Consider the following 15,955-nt stretch of genomic DNA (forward strand, 5'->3'; position numbering starts at 1 on the left):
TATCACTCTAGGTGACTGGCTTTTCCCCATATCTCCCACAGAACCTGGTATTTTGGCCCACAGATATGCTGGTACTCTATTTGACACTAGTGTTGAAGGATTCGTTTTAAAGGCCATGTGTATTTCCAGTGGTGTGCTGAGATTTATTTATGGTTGAAAGATATGTGAGCCACAAGCTGTGTTCTACCTACACTATTGGAAAATACTTTTAAGATTCTAGAGATGATGCCCCTGTTTTGCCTCTAAATGCCCTGTGAAATAAAGCTGTTTCACACCAGTTTCAATGTGTGGGTTCATAATTCTTCCTTTTTCCCATCCCAGCTGACATATTGTATGCATTTATGCTCACAGTAGTCCCCAAAGTGTAGCCTTTATAAAATTTTTGACAAGGGTGGTTAGGTTTCTTTTTTTTCTTCTTATCTGCTGCTCTTTCTTCCTGCCTTTATATAAATTTCTTCTATTACCTATTCATTGTGTTACATTTCTTCCTATTTCCAATAATTACATATCTCACAAAGCCTCAGCATAAGGATTTTTGGGTATTTATATGTGTGCTTATATATGCACATCACACACACCCACCCATACCCACACACCCACCCACACACTTATTCTCTCCTGGTGTCTTAGTCCATTCAGGCTGCTATAATAAAATACCATAAACTGGGTGGCAAATAAATAGCAGTTTATTTCCTACAGTTCTGGAGGCTGGGAAGTCCATGATCAAAGTACCAGCAGAGTTGGTGTCTAGTGAGAACTCATTTCCTGGTTTATGGAGGGTGACTTCTCCCTGTGTCCTCACATCGCAGAAGGAACAAGGGAACTCTCCAGGGTCTCTTTTATAAGGACTAATTCCGTTCATGGGGGCTCTACCTTCATGACCTCATCACTTCCTAAAGGGCCCACCTCCCAACACCATCACACTGGGGATTAGGATTTCAACGTATGAATCTGGAATCCTTTCCAGAATGTCTCCCTCTCTCCCAATTTGAATTTCATCTCTTTGGCTGGTTACAGAGGATATCTTCCATTGTTTTAAAGTAAACGTATCAATAAATAAAAAGCCATATTGTGACTGTTATCTAGCTTCCTGGAAAATTAACCTCTATATAATTCCTGGCAATACTAATCCATACAAAACTGGAATGTTCTGATGGGGAACATTTAGTGAGGAACCAGAATATGACATAATGTTATGAACTAGAAGAGGGTACCAAGGTGGTGACGGGGCTTGGAAATCATGCCATGTGAGAATGTGTTTGAATGGGCCAATGATGCCTAGGGGTTCTTCCAAATTACTAAGGATGATCATGCGGAAACTGATTTGCTTGGTGTTGCTCCAGGGAGCAGAGCTTGTACTTGTGGATAGAATTTACAGGGAATATTTTGCCTTCTTATGAAGAAGCACTCCCAAGTAAATGGACTTATCCATCCGTGAAATGAGCTGCCATGTGAAGAAGTGAGCTTCCTATCATGGAAAACGATCAATCAAGGGCTCACTGGCCATTTCTTGTTGGTTCCTTCCCTAAGGCAGAACTCATATTTTGTAATTTCTAGTTTTCTTCCATCCCTGTGATTTCTGGATTCTTTTGTTAACCTATTGACATATGCAATATTTATTTGGAAATATCTATGTTACTGGGCATCATTTATAGAATTTGTGCTTGTGTCTTTCTTTCTTTTTCCAGAAGGTAAGTGGTTAATGAACACATCTAGTGAAGTATAAACTCTACCTATTTATTTAGCTAAATAATGTTTCCTTTTGTCAGCTTGAGGGTGCCCTTGAGCAGGAGAGAAAAGCGAGAATGAACTGTGAAAGGGAACTGCACAAACTGGAGGGCAATTTAAAGCTGAATCAGGAAAGTATGGAGAACCTGGAAAGCAGCCAGCAACACCTGGCAGAAGAGCTGAGGAAGTAAGCCACCTTTCTGTTGACATGAGATTGTTGGAGACCTTATATATTAGAAGGAACAGCTTTCTCATTTCATTTATCCTTAGGACTCCAGGGCCAGATAGCTCAAGACCCAAGGCAAGGATAACAAGCCTAGGAAACAATTCTTTTTTTCTTTATTGGACTTTATTTTATAGTTGTAAAGAGACCAGATGCATAATCTAGAAGGACGTAACTGAGAAAATATCTGACTAGCAAATGAGAAAGAATGGTATAAGGTATATGAGATGTAAACTATTGGGAACTTGCAGCTATAAGTCAAAAAAAATAAAAATAACACTCTCCTTTTTACTCATGACGAGACCAATGGCATAAATTGTAAAAAAAAAAAAAAAAAAAAAAAATTGATCCTGATGTGAAGACTTACATACTCAGATTACTTAAATAATGTATGTTTGCCAGACATAACTTAATATTTATATAGGAATTTGGTGAAATAATTTACTATATAAATATTAAACCTTAAAATCTAAAACAAGCCATGAAAATGATCAAAATTAGGGAAACTTTGAATTCATCTGGATTCCTTACACCCCAAAGAACTCAGGGCAACTTGGCTTTCTCAGTTTAGTTCTACTAGTCAGTGACATGGATTTTCTCACCTTCTCCCTTTTGTCATCTTCCTCTGTTTAACTAGACTTTTTTTTTTCTTTTAACCATTAGGGATTTTCAATTTATTTAGATTATACCAAATAAGAGAGGAAAACAGTGAGGATGAAGAGTAAGATGGGTCAGGTTTCCGAGGTGGGTGGATCATGAGGTCAAGAGATCGAGACCATCCTGGGCAACATGGTGAAACCCCATCTCTACTAAAAATACAAAAATTAGCTGGGTGTGGTGGCATGCGCCCATAGTCCCAGCTACTCAGGAGGCTGAGGCAGGAGAATCGCTTGAACCCAGGAGTCGGAGGTTGCAGTGAGCCAAGATCATGCCACTGTACTCCAGCCTGGTGACAGAGCGAGACTCTGTCTCAAAAAAGGCCACATTAAAGATGGTAGTATATCAATGGTTGAGGCCCACAGTGAAAGAGGGAAGAGAGTCCAGCCAGTGACCAGCTGTGAGCGTCTGGCTTTCTTGTTGGTATATACATATGCTATTATACATGCTCTTGCTGAGGCTTGACTCATATTCTGCTAACAAGTTACTGGGCTTAATAGGTGTTTAGAAACGATGAAACAAGTGATCTTATGAATGGAATGGAATAATTAAAGCAAAATGATGATAGAGTTCCCTTAGCATTCAATTTCGAAGTTATGTTTCAGTGCATGATAACCAGCAAAGTGTAAATGATACTGTGTGTCATGTAGGCCACAGGTCAAGAGTTTTAGCATTTTAGAAATCCATATTTTTAAAAAGTTGTAACTTTATTATAAAACTTTTCCCCTAAATAGACCTATGTATATTTGAAACAATAAGTGATAAAGATGGCGTTTCAAATTAGTGATGACAAGAGACTTAAATGGTATTGGAATTATTAGCTATTAATTTCCTGAGGTGAGGGAAATTGCTACCTCATACAATTTATAAACACAAACTTCAGTTGCACTAATGAACTCAATGTCAAAACAAAGCTATAAAACCATTAGAAGATGCCACATGATTCACAATAGCCAATACATAGAAGCAACCTAAATATTCACTGATACATGAATGGATAAAGAAAATGTGATATGTGTGTGTGTGTATATATATACACAAACATATATGTATATATGCATATACACAAAAACCTATTGAAATAAAAAACTTAAAAATGAAAAAAAAAACCCAAACACACACATACATACATTCATACATCTCTATACATACATACATATATATATATAAAATATACATACACAATTGACTATTATTGAGCCTTGAAAAGAAACCCCTGCCATGTGGAAAAACATGGATGAATTTGGAGGACATTATACTAAGGGAAATAAGCCAGTCACAAAAAGGAAAAAGACTACATGATTCCACTGATAGAGGTATCTAAAATAATCAAATTCATAGAAACAAATTCATAGAAAAGTGGTTGCCAAGGGCTGGGAGGAGGGAGAAATAATGGAGAGTTGCTGTTCAATGAGTATAAAGTTGATTATGTAAGATGATTAAGTTCTAGAGATCTGCTTTACAACATTTTGCCTGTAGTTAACAATACTACATTTTGTACTTAAAAATTTAAGAGAGTAGAGCTCATGTTAAGTGTTCTTACCACAATTTTTAAAAAATTAGAATAAATACAGTCAATAATTATTAGGAAATTGACAGGCTAAGTCTTCTTGAACAAGTCACAAAAAGCCAAAGACAAAAGGAAGGCATTGATATATTTGACATCAAAATTTTAAACATGTGGCAAACGTCAACACAAATAAAATGGAGACAAGTTATAAAGTGAGATAAAAATTTGTAACAAATATAAAAAATGTCAAGAATCCAAGGAAAATCTATAACTCAATAATTAAATGAACAAACCTAATAGAAAAATGGGCAAAGAACACACACAGGCAGTCCATTTGGTTTACTGGCCATTTAAAAATACTAATAGTTGACAAGATGCAGTCATTACTAGTAAACGAGGGCATTCAAAATAAAACAATGAAATAGTAATCTATTTTCTAAGAAAATTTCAGAAGTATGATATTAAGAATAAATGTAGAGAAGCAATGATCTCACACTGTTAATGGAGAGCAAGGGACAGGGCTATCTTATTTTTTTAGCACTTACCTATACATTACCAAGTAATTTCCTGCTCAGTATCCACTCTAGAGGAACACTCTCATGTATACAAGGGGCATGATTATGAACAGTTTGATTTGTAAAAGCAAAATATTAAGGAAAACCTAAGTGCTTATTAATTGTGAAATTCAAACTAAGGAATGTCTAAATTGTGAAATATTATGTCATAGTTAATTTTTAAATGGAGTACTCTGTGTAGGCTTGTGTAGAAAAATATATTATTGAATTAATATGTCATTAATATAATAATTAGCTTAAAATATAATAGCTTAAGATTTTTAAGCTTAATATATTGATAAGAATAAATTCTCAGGCTGGGTGTGGTGGCTCATGCCTGTAATCCCAGCACTGTGGGAGTTGGAGGTGGGCAGATCACCTGAGGTTGGGAGTTCGAGACCAGCCTTGCCAACATGAAGAAACCCTGTCTCTACTAAAAATACAAAATTAGTCAGGTGTGGTGGCACACGCCTATAATCCCAGCTGCTCAGAACGCTGAAGCAGGAGAATTGCTTGAACCTGGGAGGCAGAGGTTGAGCTGAGCTGAGATCACACCATTGCACTCCAGCCTGGGCAACAAGAGTGAAACTCAAAAAAAAAAAAAACCATTCTCAATTCAATAATATATTTAAAATATTAAATATAACAATAATATTAAATACATATTTAATATAAATGCTATTATCAATATCTTAATGTAATAATATATTAATATCAGTCAAGTTGTTAATCTATACATGCAGATGTATGTGATATTCTATCACAGTAAGGAAAATGAAACTCTACAGCTACATGTACACATGTAAACACAAACATATGTCAGTACTTAAATTTCTGGAAGGATTTACACTAAATGGATAATGGTAGTTTCCTCTAGTGGGAAAGCAGGGATTGGGTATGACATTAGTTTGTTTTCATGTTGCTGATAAAGACATACCCAATGTCTTTATTGGGTAATTTATACAGGAAAAAGGGTTTAATGGACTTACAGTTCCACATGTCTTGGGAGGCCTCACAGTCATGGCAGAAGACAAGGAGGAGCAAGTCACATCTTATATGGATGGTGGCAGGCAAAAACAGAGAACTGGTGCAGAGGGGCTCCTCTTTATAAAAACATCAGATCTCGAGAGACTTATTCACTATCATGAGAACAGCATGGGAAAGACTTGCCCCCATGATTCAATTACCTCCCACAGGGTCCCTCCCACAACACAGGGAAATTCAAGATGAGATTTGGATGGGGACACAGCCAAACCATATAATTCTGCCCCTGGCCCCTCTCAAATCTCATGTCTTCACATTTCAAAACCAATCATGCCTTCCCCACAGTCCCCTAAAGTCTTAACTCATTTCAGCTTTAACTCAAAAGTCCATAGTCCAAAGTCTTATCCAAGACAAGGCAAGTCCCTTCTGCCTAAGAGCCTGTAAAATCAAAAGCAAGTTAGTTATTTCCTAGACACAGTGGGGGTACAGGCACTGGGTAAATACAGCCATTCCAAATGGGAGAAATTGGCCCAAACAAAGGGGCTACAGGCCCTATCTAAGTCTGAAATCCAGCAGAGCAGTCAAATCTTAAAGCTCCAAAATGATCTCCATGTCTCACATCCAGGGCACACTGATGCAAGAGGTGGGTTCCCATTGTCTTGGGCAGCTCCTCCGCTGCGGCTTTGCAGGGTAAAGCCTCCCTCCTGGCTGCCTTCATGGGCTGGTGTTGAATGTCTGCGGCTTTTCCAGGTGCGCAGTGCAAGCTGTCAGTGGATCTACCATTCTGGTATCTGGAGGACAGTGGCCCTCTTCTTACACTTCCATTAGGCAGTGCCCCAGCAGGGACTCTGTGTGGGGGCCCCGACCCCACATTTCCCTTCCACACTGCTGTAGCAGAGGTTCTCCATGAGGGCCCCGCTCCTGCAGCAAACTTCTGCTTGGGCATCCAGGCATTTCCATGCATCTGAAATTTAGGTGGAGGTTCCCAAACCCCAATTCATGACTTCTGTGTTCTCGTAGGCTCCATACCAGGTGGAAGTTGCCAAGGCTTGGGGCTTGCACCCTCTGAAGCCATGACCCAAGCTCTATGTTGACCCCTTTCAGCCATGGCTGGAGCAGCTGGGATGCAGGGCACCAAGTCCCTAGGGTGCACACAGCACGGGGACCCTGGGCCTAGCCCATGAAACCAATTTTTCCTCCTGGGCCTCTAGGCCTGTGATGGGAGGGTCTGTAGTGAAGACCTCTGACATGGCCTGGAGACATTTTTCCAGTTGTCTTGGGGATTAACATTTGGTTCCTTGTAAGTTATGCAAATTTCTGCAGCTGGCTTGAATTTTTTCTCAGAAAATGGTATTTTTTTTCCTCTATCACACTGTCAGGCTGTAAATTTTCCAAACTTTTATGTTCTGCTTTCCTTATAAAACTGAATGCAGGCAGGGTGCGGTGGCTCACACCTATAATCCTAGCACTCTGGAGGCCGAGGCGGGCAGATTGCCTGAGCTCAGGAGTTAGAGACCAGCCTTGGCAACACAGTGAAACCCTTCCTCTACTAAAAGACAAAAAATTAGCTGGGCAGGGCAGCATGAGCCTGTAGTCTCAGCTACTCAGGAGGCTGAGGCAGAATTGCTTGAACCTGGGAGGCGGAGGTTGCAGTGAGCCAAGATTGTACCACTGCAGTCCAGCCTGGGTGACAGAGCAAGACTCAGTCTGAAAACAAAACAAAACAAAACAACACTGAATGCATTTAACAGCACCCAAGTCACCTCTTGAATGCTTTGCTGCTTAGAAATTCCTTCCGCCAGATACCCTAAATCATATCTCTCAAGTTCAAAGTTCCACAAAGTTCTAGGGCAGAGGTAAAATGCCACCAGTCTCTTTGCTGAAACATAACAAGAGTCACTTTTGCTCTGGTTCCCAACAAGTTCCTCATCTCCATCTGAGACTACCTTAGCCTGGATTTCATTGTCCATTTCATTATCAGCATTTTGGTTGAAGCTATTCAACAAATCTCTAGGGAGTTCCAAACTTTCCGCATTTTCCTTTCTTCTTCTGAGCCCTCCAAACTGTTCCAACCTCTACCTGTTACCCAGTTCCAAAGTTGCTTCCACATTTTTGGGTATCTTTTCATCAGCACTCCACTCTACTGGTACCGATTTCTATATTAGTCCGTTTTCACACTGCTGATAAAAAAGTTACCTGAGACTGGGTAATTTATACAGGAAAAAGGGTTTAACAGACTTACGGTTCCACGTGGCTGGGGAGACCTCACAATCATGGTGGAAGGCAAGGAGGAGCAAGTCACATCTAACATGGATGCCGCAGGCAAAAAGAGAGAACTTGTGCAGGAGAACTCCTCTTTATAAAACGTTAGATCTTGTGAGACTTAGTCACTACCACAAGAACAGCCCCCATGATTCAATTACCTCCCACCGGGTCCCCCCTTACAACATGTGGAAATTCAAGATGAGATTCAGGTGTGGACACAGCCAAGCCTTATCAGGTGTCATAGCCAAGAAAACTTCAGATGTAGGTATAATCATTGAAGTTTTAAAATGAGAATGAATTATTGTGTTATATCTATAATTTAAAACATAATTAAACAAAATGGTATTTTTTACTTTTGGTTAAAGCCTGGTTGTGTTTTTTTATTGATATATAATAATTGTACATATTTTTGGAGTGCATGTGCTATTTTGATACCTGTGTACAATGTACAATGAGTAAATCAGGGTAATTGGGATATCTGTCACCTCAAACATTTATCTTTTCTTTGTGTTAGGAATATTACAATTCTAACTACTTTAAACAAAATGTTATTATTCTGAACAATTGTATTTGATATCTTTTTCTAAACAGAAAAGAATTAGAAATGAGTCAGATGAATTCAAAAGTGGAGAATGAGAAAGGCCTGGTAACTCAGCTTCAGAAGACGGTTAAAGAACTTCAGGTAATCAATGATCAAATATGCCTGTGTATTTATATTTATATCCATGGGTGATGACTGGTGGTTCAATGACTAATTCTCTGCCAAGGTATTCATACCCTTAGCCAACCACAGGCAGAGGCAGAAAAGAACAGCAGTTAAGAAGGGAAATTGTGCCATTCCACAGATGGAGTTAAGCTTAAATTTCCTTATGAGAATAATAAAAATGGATAGCTAATTTGTTGACTGTTTGCTGTGAGCCAGGCATTGTGCTAAAATCCAAAACTTGTTTTTTCACTCATGAATCCTTCTGGCAACCATTGAGCTCATATTACTAAATGCAACAATGTATTTAAGTAGTAAGCACAGTGCCTGACCCATGGTATGCATTCAGTGTTAGCAATTTAATTTTTATGATGATTATTCTTTGTGATTAGAAGGTGATTGAAAATCAGTAAGTTCTATAGGTACTTGTGGCCTCAAAACATTATTTGATAATGGATAGCTATTTATAAGTTTTAGACCATGTGAGTTTTATAGCATATGACCATGTTATAAAGTAATTTTACACACAAATGCACACATACACATTTAGATGGATAATTTCCCTTTGGAGCTAAATAATATCTTAGTAATATAACCATGACTCAAAATAATTTTGGAACCTCTTTCTGATATTTATCTTCTGAGATATTTTGAGCCAAATAAGAAAACAAGTCTCAATGTTTTGTAAACATTTTAGTTTCAGACACTCTATTAATCTCCAAGTGGTTATCATATTCATCGGGCTTGTCTTCAAATGACTCTTGACTTTATCCAAAATAAAATAAAAAAACACAAACTTTTCTATATATCCAAAAGACAAATTTCCTTACCTTGATGACTCAAAACATTCTCTAAAGATTATTTCTGACAAAACATTTCAGAAATGTTTGGTTCAATGGTGGTATTATTTGGGATAAATATTTTCTTGGATCCCGTGATAACCAGTTGGAAGAGGATCATGGTTACTTGAATGTGGAAATCATACTTTCTTTAAGCACCTTTTTTGTCATACCTCATCTATAGAACTGATAGACTACTTATTTGGTATAATCTAGAAATTAGTTTTTTCTAAGCCACAGTGGTCTTATTTAATGGAAAGGAAAACATATTCTAAAACAGTTTCTATCTTGTTTTCTCCTCTATCCTAATCTATGCCTGATTACTTAAGGTGATGATAATAACATCAGTGGCTTCATTGTACTGTAATACAGTGATGGTCACAGGATTTGTAGGCCTATTTGACCTATACTAAAAGGGCTTGGGGCTCTGAGAGTTGTTATCACTTCTTTTTCCAATAATCCTGCCTCTGATGATACTGTGTCTCTACTCACTTTAGTAGTCCACATTCCTTCACCAACTCTCGTTTGTTATTTCAAATCTCTTCCCTGAAATCTCCTGCAGACTAGAAAACCAAGTAACCAAGTTTTTTAGAATTGTGTGTAAAATTAAATTGATGCTATTTCTTACAATTAAATTGCTTGAACTTGAAGATGTTCATTTTATTGATCAGATTTTTGCCCAAGTCCTAGATAGTTGAGATCAGATAAACGAATTTCAAATGAGGAAGATTTTTGTATATAAAATTTACCATTCCAATTTTTATAAATGCTCTTAAACACTTTTTTTGGTCATATGAAAGATATTTTCCTGTTTCTTTGGGAAGTGCTCTTTACTAAGCTTTCCCCTCCCTGTATATAATTTAATGAGCTTGCCCATCATCAGGGGCTGAGCAATTTGGCAGAACTGCAAATTCTAATTCTAAGTCTTGGTACTGAATTGGGGCAAATCACTTAACTTCTGTGTATTCTGTTTTCTTTAGTTATAAATTGGGAACCAAAAGTTTCATGTTAGCTTTGTGGTTAAAAAAAATAGAGTAAAGCTCTTGCTACAAGTGCTTAGTAAAAGTCAAAATTATTTCTTGCTACAGACTCAGATAAAGGATTTGAAAGAGAAACTAGAAGCTGAAAGGACCACTCGAGCCAAGATGGAAAGGGAGAGAGCTGACCTCACCCAAGACCTGGCTGACTTGAATGAGAGGCTGGAGGAGGTAGGAGGAGCCAATTTGGCTCAGCTGGAAATAACTAAGAAACAGGAAACCAAATTCCAGAAGCTGCGCCGAGACATGGAAGAGGCCACTCTGCACTTTGAGGCAACTTCTGCGTCTTTGAAGAAGAGACATGCAGACAGCCTGGCTGAGCTCGAGGGCCAGGTAGAAAATCTACAGCAGGTCAAGCAGAAACTGGAAAAAGACAAGAGTGACTTGCAGCTAGAAGTAGATGACCTCCTGACCCGTGTTGAGCAGATGACAAGAGCTAAGGTAGACACTCCCATGCCATCCTTGTGGTCTTCTGAACATGGAAGTAGGGAGGGGAAGAAATGGGAGCAGAGGCAAAAGAAAAATAAGCCAGCTTAGTGACTCAGTGTATTTTCTAATGAAGACTATAGTCCTTCAGACGGAATAGATCAGGCCTGACCTTAGTGGTCATTGTTAAGGTCACACAGCCATCACCTGAATGTGACCTGACAGTGGCTTCTGGTTTTAACAGAATTCAAATCTGTGTTCCTTATGGATTTTTTTAGTGATTGCCCAAGTAAGTGAGCTGGAAATCTGAGGCCACTATCTATGTCTGTCTTGAAGAATGACTTTTGTTATGAGTGCCCCTCAGTGATGGCTTGGATACTCCTAGAGCCTAACTGAATGAATGGTGTACACAGACAGCTTTGCTGAGAGGAGGGAACTTTTTCTCCCTCATGTCCTCTGGCATCTTTTTAATCAGCCAGTACTATAAGAAAGGTTCATCACATGTTCTTTCTTTACTGAGCCCATTAGCCTATATGCTGCATGCTGTCATGTCAAATGGTTACTATGAGATCATCGATATCAGCGACCCTGTCTTTTGGTAGTTGAGAGGAGCTTTGCTTTAGATTAAGCAGAGCAAATGGCTAGTTGCTGCAACCTTCTCTCCTTGTGAGCAGATTTCATAAAGTCATCTGGGAAAGACATTGCCTGACAATAAAGCTTGATCTCCATGGACTATGGCCAGAAAAATGTAGAATATCTTCAGTGATATGGAGTGGTTTCTGAAATATTTAATATTAATTCCTTTTAAATACCATACTGAGTAGAAACAGTCTCTCTCTCTCTCTCTCTCTCCCTCTCTGTGTGTGTGTGTGTGTGTGTGTATGTGTGTGTGTGTGTGTCTTAGTCCATTCCTGCTCCTGTAACGAAATACCACAGATTGGGTAATTTATAAATAATAGAAATTTATTTTTCACAGTTCTGGGGGCAGGAAAGTCCAAGATCAAGGTAGCAGCAGGTTTATTGTCTGGTGAGGTCTCTCTGCTTCTAAGATGGTGCCTCTTGCTGCATCGTCACATTGCAGAAGAGCAAAAAGGGGAAAGGGACAGATGCTCCCTTGTACCAGTCCCATTGATGAAGGCTCCTATCCTCATGACTTCATCACCTCCTAAAGGCCCCACCTAACACTATCACACTGGAGATTCTTTCAACATATGAATTTTAGGGGGACATATTCAGTCCATAGAATTCTACCTCTGGCCCCCCAAATTTATGTCCTTCACATAAGCAAAATACATTCATTCTACCTCAATAGGTTCCAAAGACTTAAGTCATTTCAGCGTCAACTCAAAAGTCTAAAGTCTCATCTAAATCATATAGGAGTGAAACTCAAGGCATGATTCATCTTGAGGCAAATTCCTCCTCCAACTGTGAGCTTGTGAAATCAAACAAGTTATGTGTTTCCACAATAAAATAGTGGAACGGGCATAGCATAGACATTCCCATTCCAAAAAAAAAGAGAAATCAGAAAGAAAAAAGAGGTGACAAAGGGAAAAGCCCAACACAAAACAAAGCAAACAACATTAAATCTTGAAAGTGGGGAATAATCTTTTTGATTCCATGTCTGACCTTCTGGACATACTGGGGTGGAGTTTGGGTCCCCAGGCCCCCAAGTAGCACTGCCCCCCTGGCAGGAGCTCTCAGGAATTGAAGTTGGGTGCTTGTGGCTCTCCCAGGTTAGTGTTGCATGCTAGTGGCTCTACAAGTCTGGGGTGTTGGGGGCAGCTGTGCCCTCACAGTACCACCACTGCCATAGTGGGGGCTCTCTGCAGTGGTCCTGCTTCCATGGCAATTCTCTGCCTGAACCCCAAGGCTCTCCAAAATATCCTTTGAAATCTAGGTGGAGGAGCTATGCTTCCATATCTCCTACAGAGTTAGCACTGTATGGATGCTGCTATGGTTTACAGCATGTGCCTTCCAGAGTGGTGACCTGAGCTGAACCTGGGCCTGCCTGAGTAGCAGAGGAGCACTGAACTGGCATGTGGGGAGCAAAGACTTGAGGCAGCCCTGGGCAGCAAGCTCTGAGGTCTCACGGGAATCCTCTCTTGAAATCATGTTTCCATCAAGGCCCTGGCCTTCTGGGCCTTTGTGGGTGGGGCAGCCACAAAGGTCTCAGAAATGCCTTCAGGGTCATTCTTCCATTGTCCTGATGAATAGCACCTGTCTTCTTTCTATCCCTACTAATTTCCTTATCAAATGTTTGGTTGTCTACATCCTCAGGGTTTTGTTTTTTTTTTTTCTGAAAATACTTTTTTATTCTTCACAATCTGGCCAGGCTGAGAATTTTCTAAATCTTTCAATTCTGCTTCTCTTTGATTATACATTTCATCTTTATTTCTCTCTCTTCATACTTTGTTTTAAGCAATCAAGAGAAGCCATGGAGCCCTGAACACTTTCTTTAAGGATTTCTTCCACCAAATATCCTAGTTTATGACTCTTAAATTCTGCCTTCCACAAGGGACTAGGGCATAGTTCAGCCAAGTTCCTTGACATTTTGTAATAAGGATGGTCTGCCTTCCAGTTTCCAATAGGATATTCCCCATTTCCATTTAAGACCTCAGCAGAATTGCCTTTACTGTCCGTGTTACTACCAGCATTGTAATCACAGCCATCCAACTATCTCTAAGAAGATTAATTCTCTCTCTATAGCTCTCCTCTTCTTGTGAGCCCTCATCAGAATGATTCTTAATGTTCCATTCATGGGAATATAGGCTTTTTCTAGCAGTAGGTGTGTATCTCACTACCTCCTTACTCCTTTAATCCCTGCCATGTGTCTTTATTTCTCCTGAAGCTGGCACTTCCTCTGAACATCTCTGTCACTGGCACCTGATTTCTTTTTATAACTCAGGTTCTAAGTCTCAACCACTTCTTCCCTCCCTATTTGCTTTTCAGTCAATTATTGCAGCAGGTCAGTGTTTACCATCTCATAATTTTCCATTCCCATTCCCATGTAGGTCTCTCTACTTTTAAGTAGATTACTGCAGTGGTTTCCTAAATTATCTTTTTTGCTTCTAGTCTTCCTTTTTTCAAACCATCCTATATTTATATGCCAAAATTAATATTTGTAAAGTATTTAGAATATTTATAAAGCACAGATTTATTGAATTATGTCCCTGCTTAAAAATGAACTCCAAACTTCTGCTTTTGAGGTACCTTGTAACCTTTGATCAGAGTCAACCAGTCTTGCCAGTTTTAGATCCCATTGCTTTGTTTCATGGACCTTCCATTTCAGCTTGCCTTTAACCAAATATTCATTTTTACACCAATCTGCCTTTTCCAAACTAATTATTCTCTTTGGAATGCTCAAGTTCAACCTCCTGCATTAAAGACTTACCTGTTTTTGAGTTCCTGTAGCACTTTTGGGGTCCCTCTTTATACTTATGCATTATCTAGTCTTTTAACTTCGCTAACATTGAAAGCAGAAACTAGGTCTCATTTTTCATGTTTACTACAGTGCTTTGTAGAGTCTCTGCACTCAATTACTAGCATCAACTTTTACATATACCTCTTGGAGTTCATAGATTCAGTGACTTGTCCAAGGTCACACAATTCTATGGAAGAGATGAACTTCAATTCCAAATCCTGTGTATGTCTGTTGGTGAGCATGTCCTGTTGCTGCTTTAAATATTTGTTGGCAAGATAAATTGTTTCTCTTAACTCTCATAGGCATATACATTAGGCTAAACTGTTCCTTGAATTGTTTACTTTATCATTTTCTGAATTATAATGGCAAGAATGCCAATGCTCAGTGGTACAGTGGAGACTGAAGCATTTTCAAAAGCATATTATGCTGACAAAGAGGCTCAGGGCAATTTAGAAGTTATAGGAAATTTCACAATTATCTTGATTATTTTGAATTCCCATTGGTCCCTGCATTTGTGGGAGGCAGCATTTTTATGCATCATTTTAAGAATCAACTATAAGATAAATGTGCCTTATTCTATTAACCTTCTCATCCCTGGTATCAAAACATACCGCTTATCCTTATGCTTAAAGTAAAAATTCTTTTGAGGGTACAACTCTTTTGCATGCTATATCCCTGTATAGGCCACTGTTAGATAAACAATCTAATTGTCTTTTTGCAGATCCTGTTTATGAAAATACTTTATACATGGAAACACTATACCAGTGGTTAGCAGTGCCTATGTGGATACCTACCATGTGAAGCTATGCCTAAGGGCAAGTGCCTTTTCTATCTGTCCAAGTGGGCTGCCCACTCTACAGATACACACAGCCCAGCTGGCCTTCACCACATGGAGACCTCTTTTGAAAAACTGGGAAGTTTTTGGCTCTTTTTCTTACCATTTCCACGCACCATTGACTAAGTTGTCTTGTAGAGATCTGTGCTTTTTCACCCTAAGCACACAGGTGCATAGCACAGCATATTCAGGGCCCTAAACAGATGCCATTTCTCACACCTGGATATGTTCCTCCTGGCTCAGTTAACAGGTCATTTACTATTGGAGACATCATAAAATAAAAATGGTTTTCATAATCATCCTATTTTTATCCATTTTCCTCTGGAACCCAGGATTCATGACAATTTGGGCCACCTAGGACATCAAGTCAATTAATCCTTAATATTTCCTTTATCACCACTTCATACAACAGATGTTTAGAAATCTAATATTTGACATTTTCTGTGTGTGTGTGCATCTGCACAGGCAGTTTCAGTTTGAATTCCAATTCTGACATTTAATAGCTGTGTGAATTTGGGCTAGTTATTTAGCCTCTCTGGTGCTCAGTTTTCTCATTTGTAGAAAGAGGCAATCTGAACTTTTGAGAGATATCGTGAGGAAGAAAATGAGCATGCCAACTTTGACTGTCAAAGTCATTTTCAGAAGTGAGAGCAAACAAATTCAACATATAATTAGAAACTGTGCAGACAACCTAAAAACTGTCACATTGATCACTACTATAGCTTTCTTCTAGTTAGGAGTAGAGAGTGGGGACAATTGAGCATGTCTGGCAT

At 39.0% G+C, this 15,955-nt stretch overlaps 1 protein-coding gene across 1 annotated transcript in view; it reads left to right on the plus strand.

The window, feature by feature from the left end:
* Positions 1–15,955, plus strand: part of MYH15 (myosin heavy chain 15) — a 129,177-nt gene that overhangs the window by 70,769 nt on the left and 42,453 nt on the right. The window contains exons 25-27 of the mRNA XM_002813322.4: positions 1,770–1,915; positions 8,513–8,603; positions 10,552–10,941. Of these exons, the coding sequence (XP_002813368.4) occupies positions 1,770–1,915; positions 8,513–8,603; positions 10,552–10,941 (627 nt within the window). The remainder of the gene's footprint in view (positions 1–1,769; positions 1,916–8,512; positions 8,604–10,551; positions 10,942–15,955) is intronic.

This window comes from Pongo abelii, chromosome 2 (genome assembly GCF_028885655.2).
Source record: "Pongo abelii isolate AG06213 chromosome 2, NHGRI_mPonAbe1-v2.0_pri, whole genome shotgun sequence".
Classification (NCBI taxonomy): domain Eukaryota; kingdom Metazoa; phylum Chordata; class Mammalia; order Primates; family Hominidae; genus Pongo; species Pongo abelii.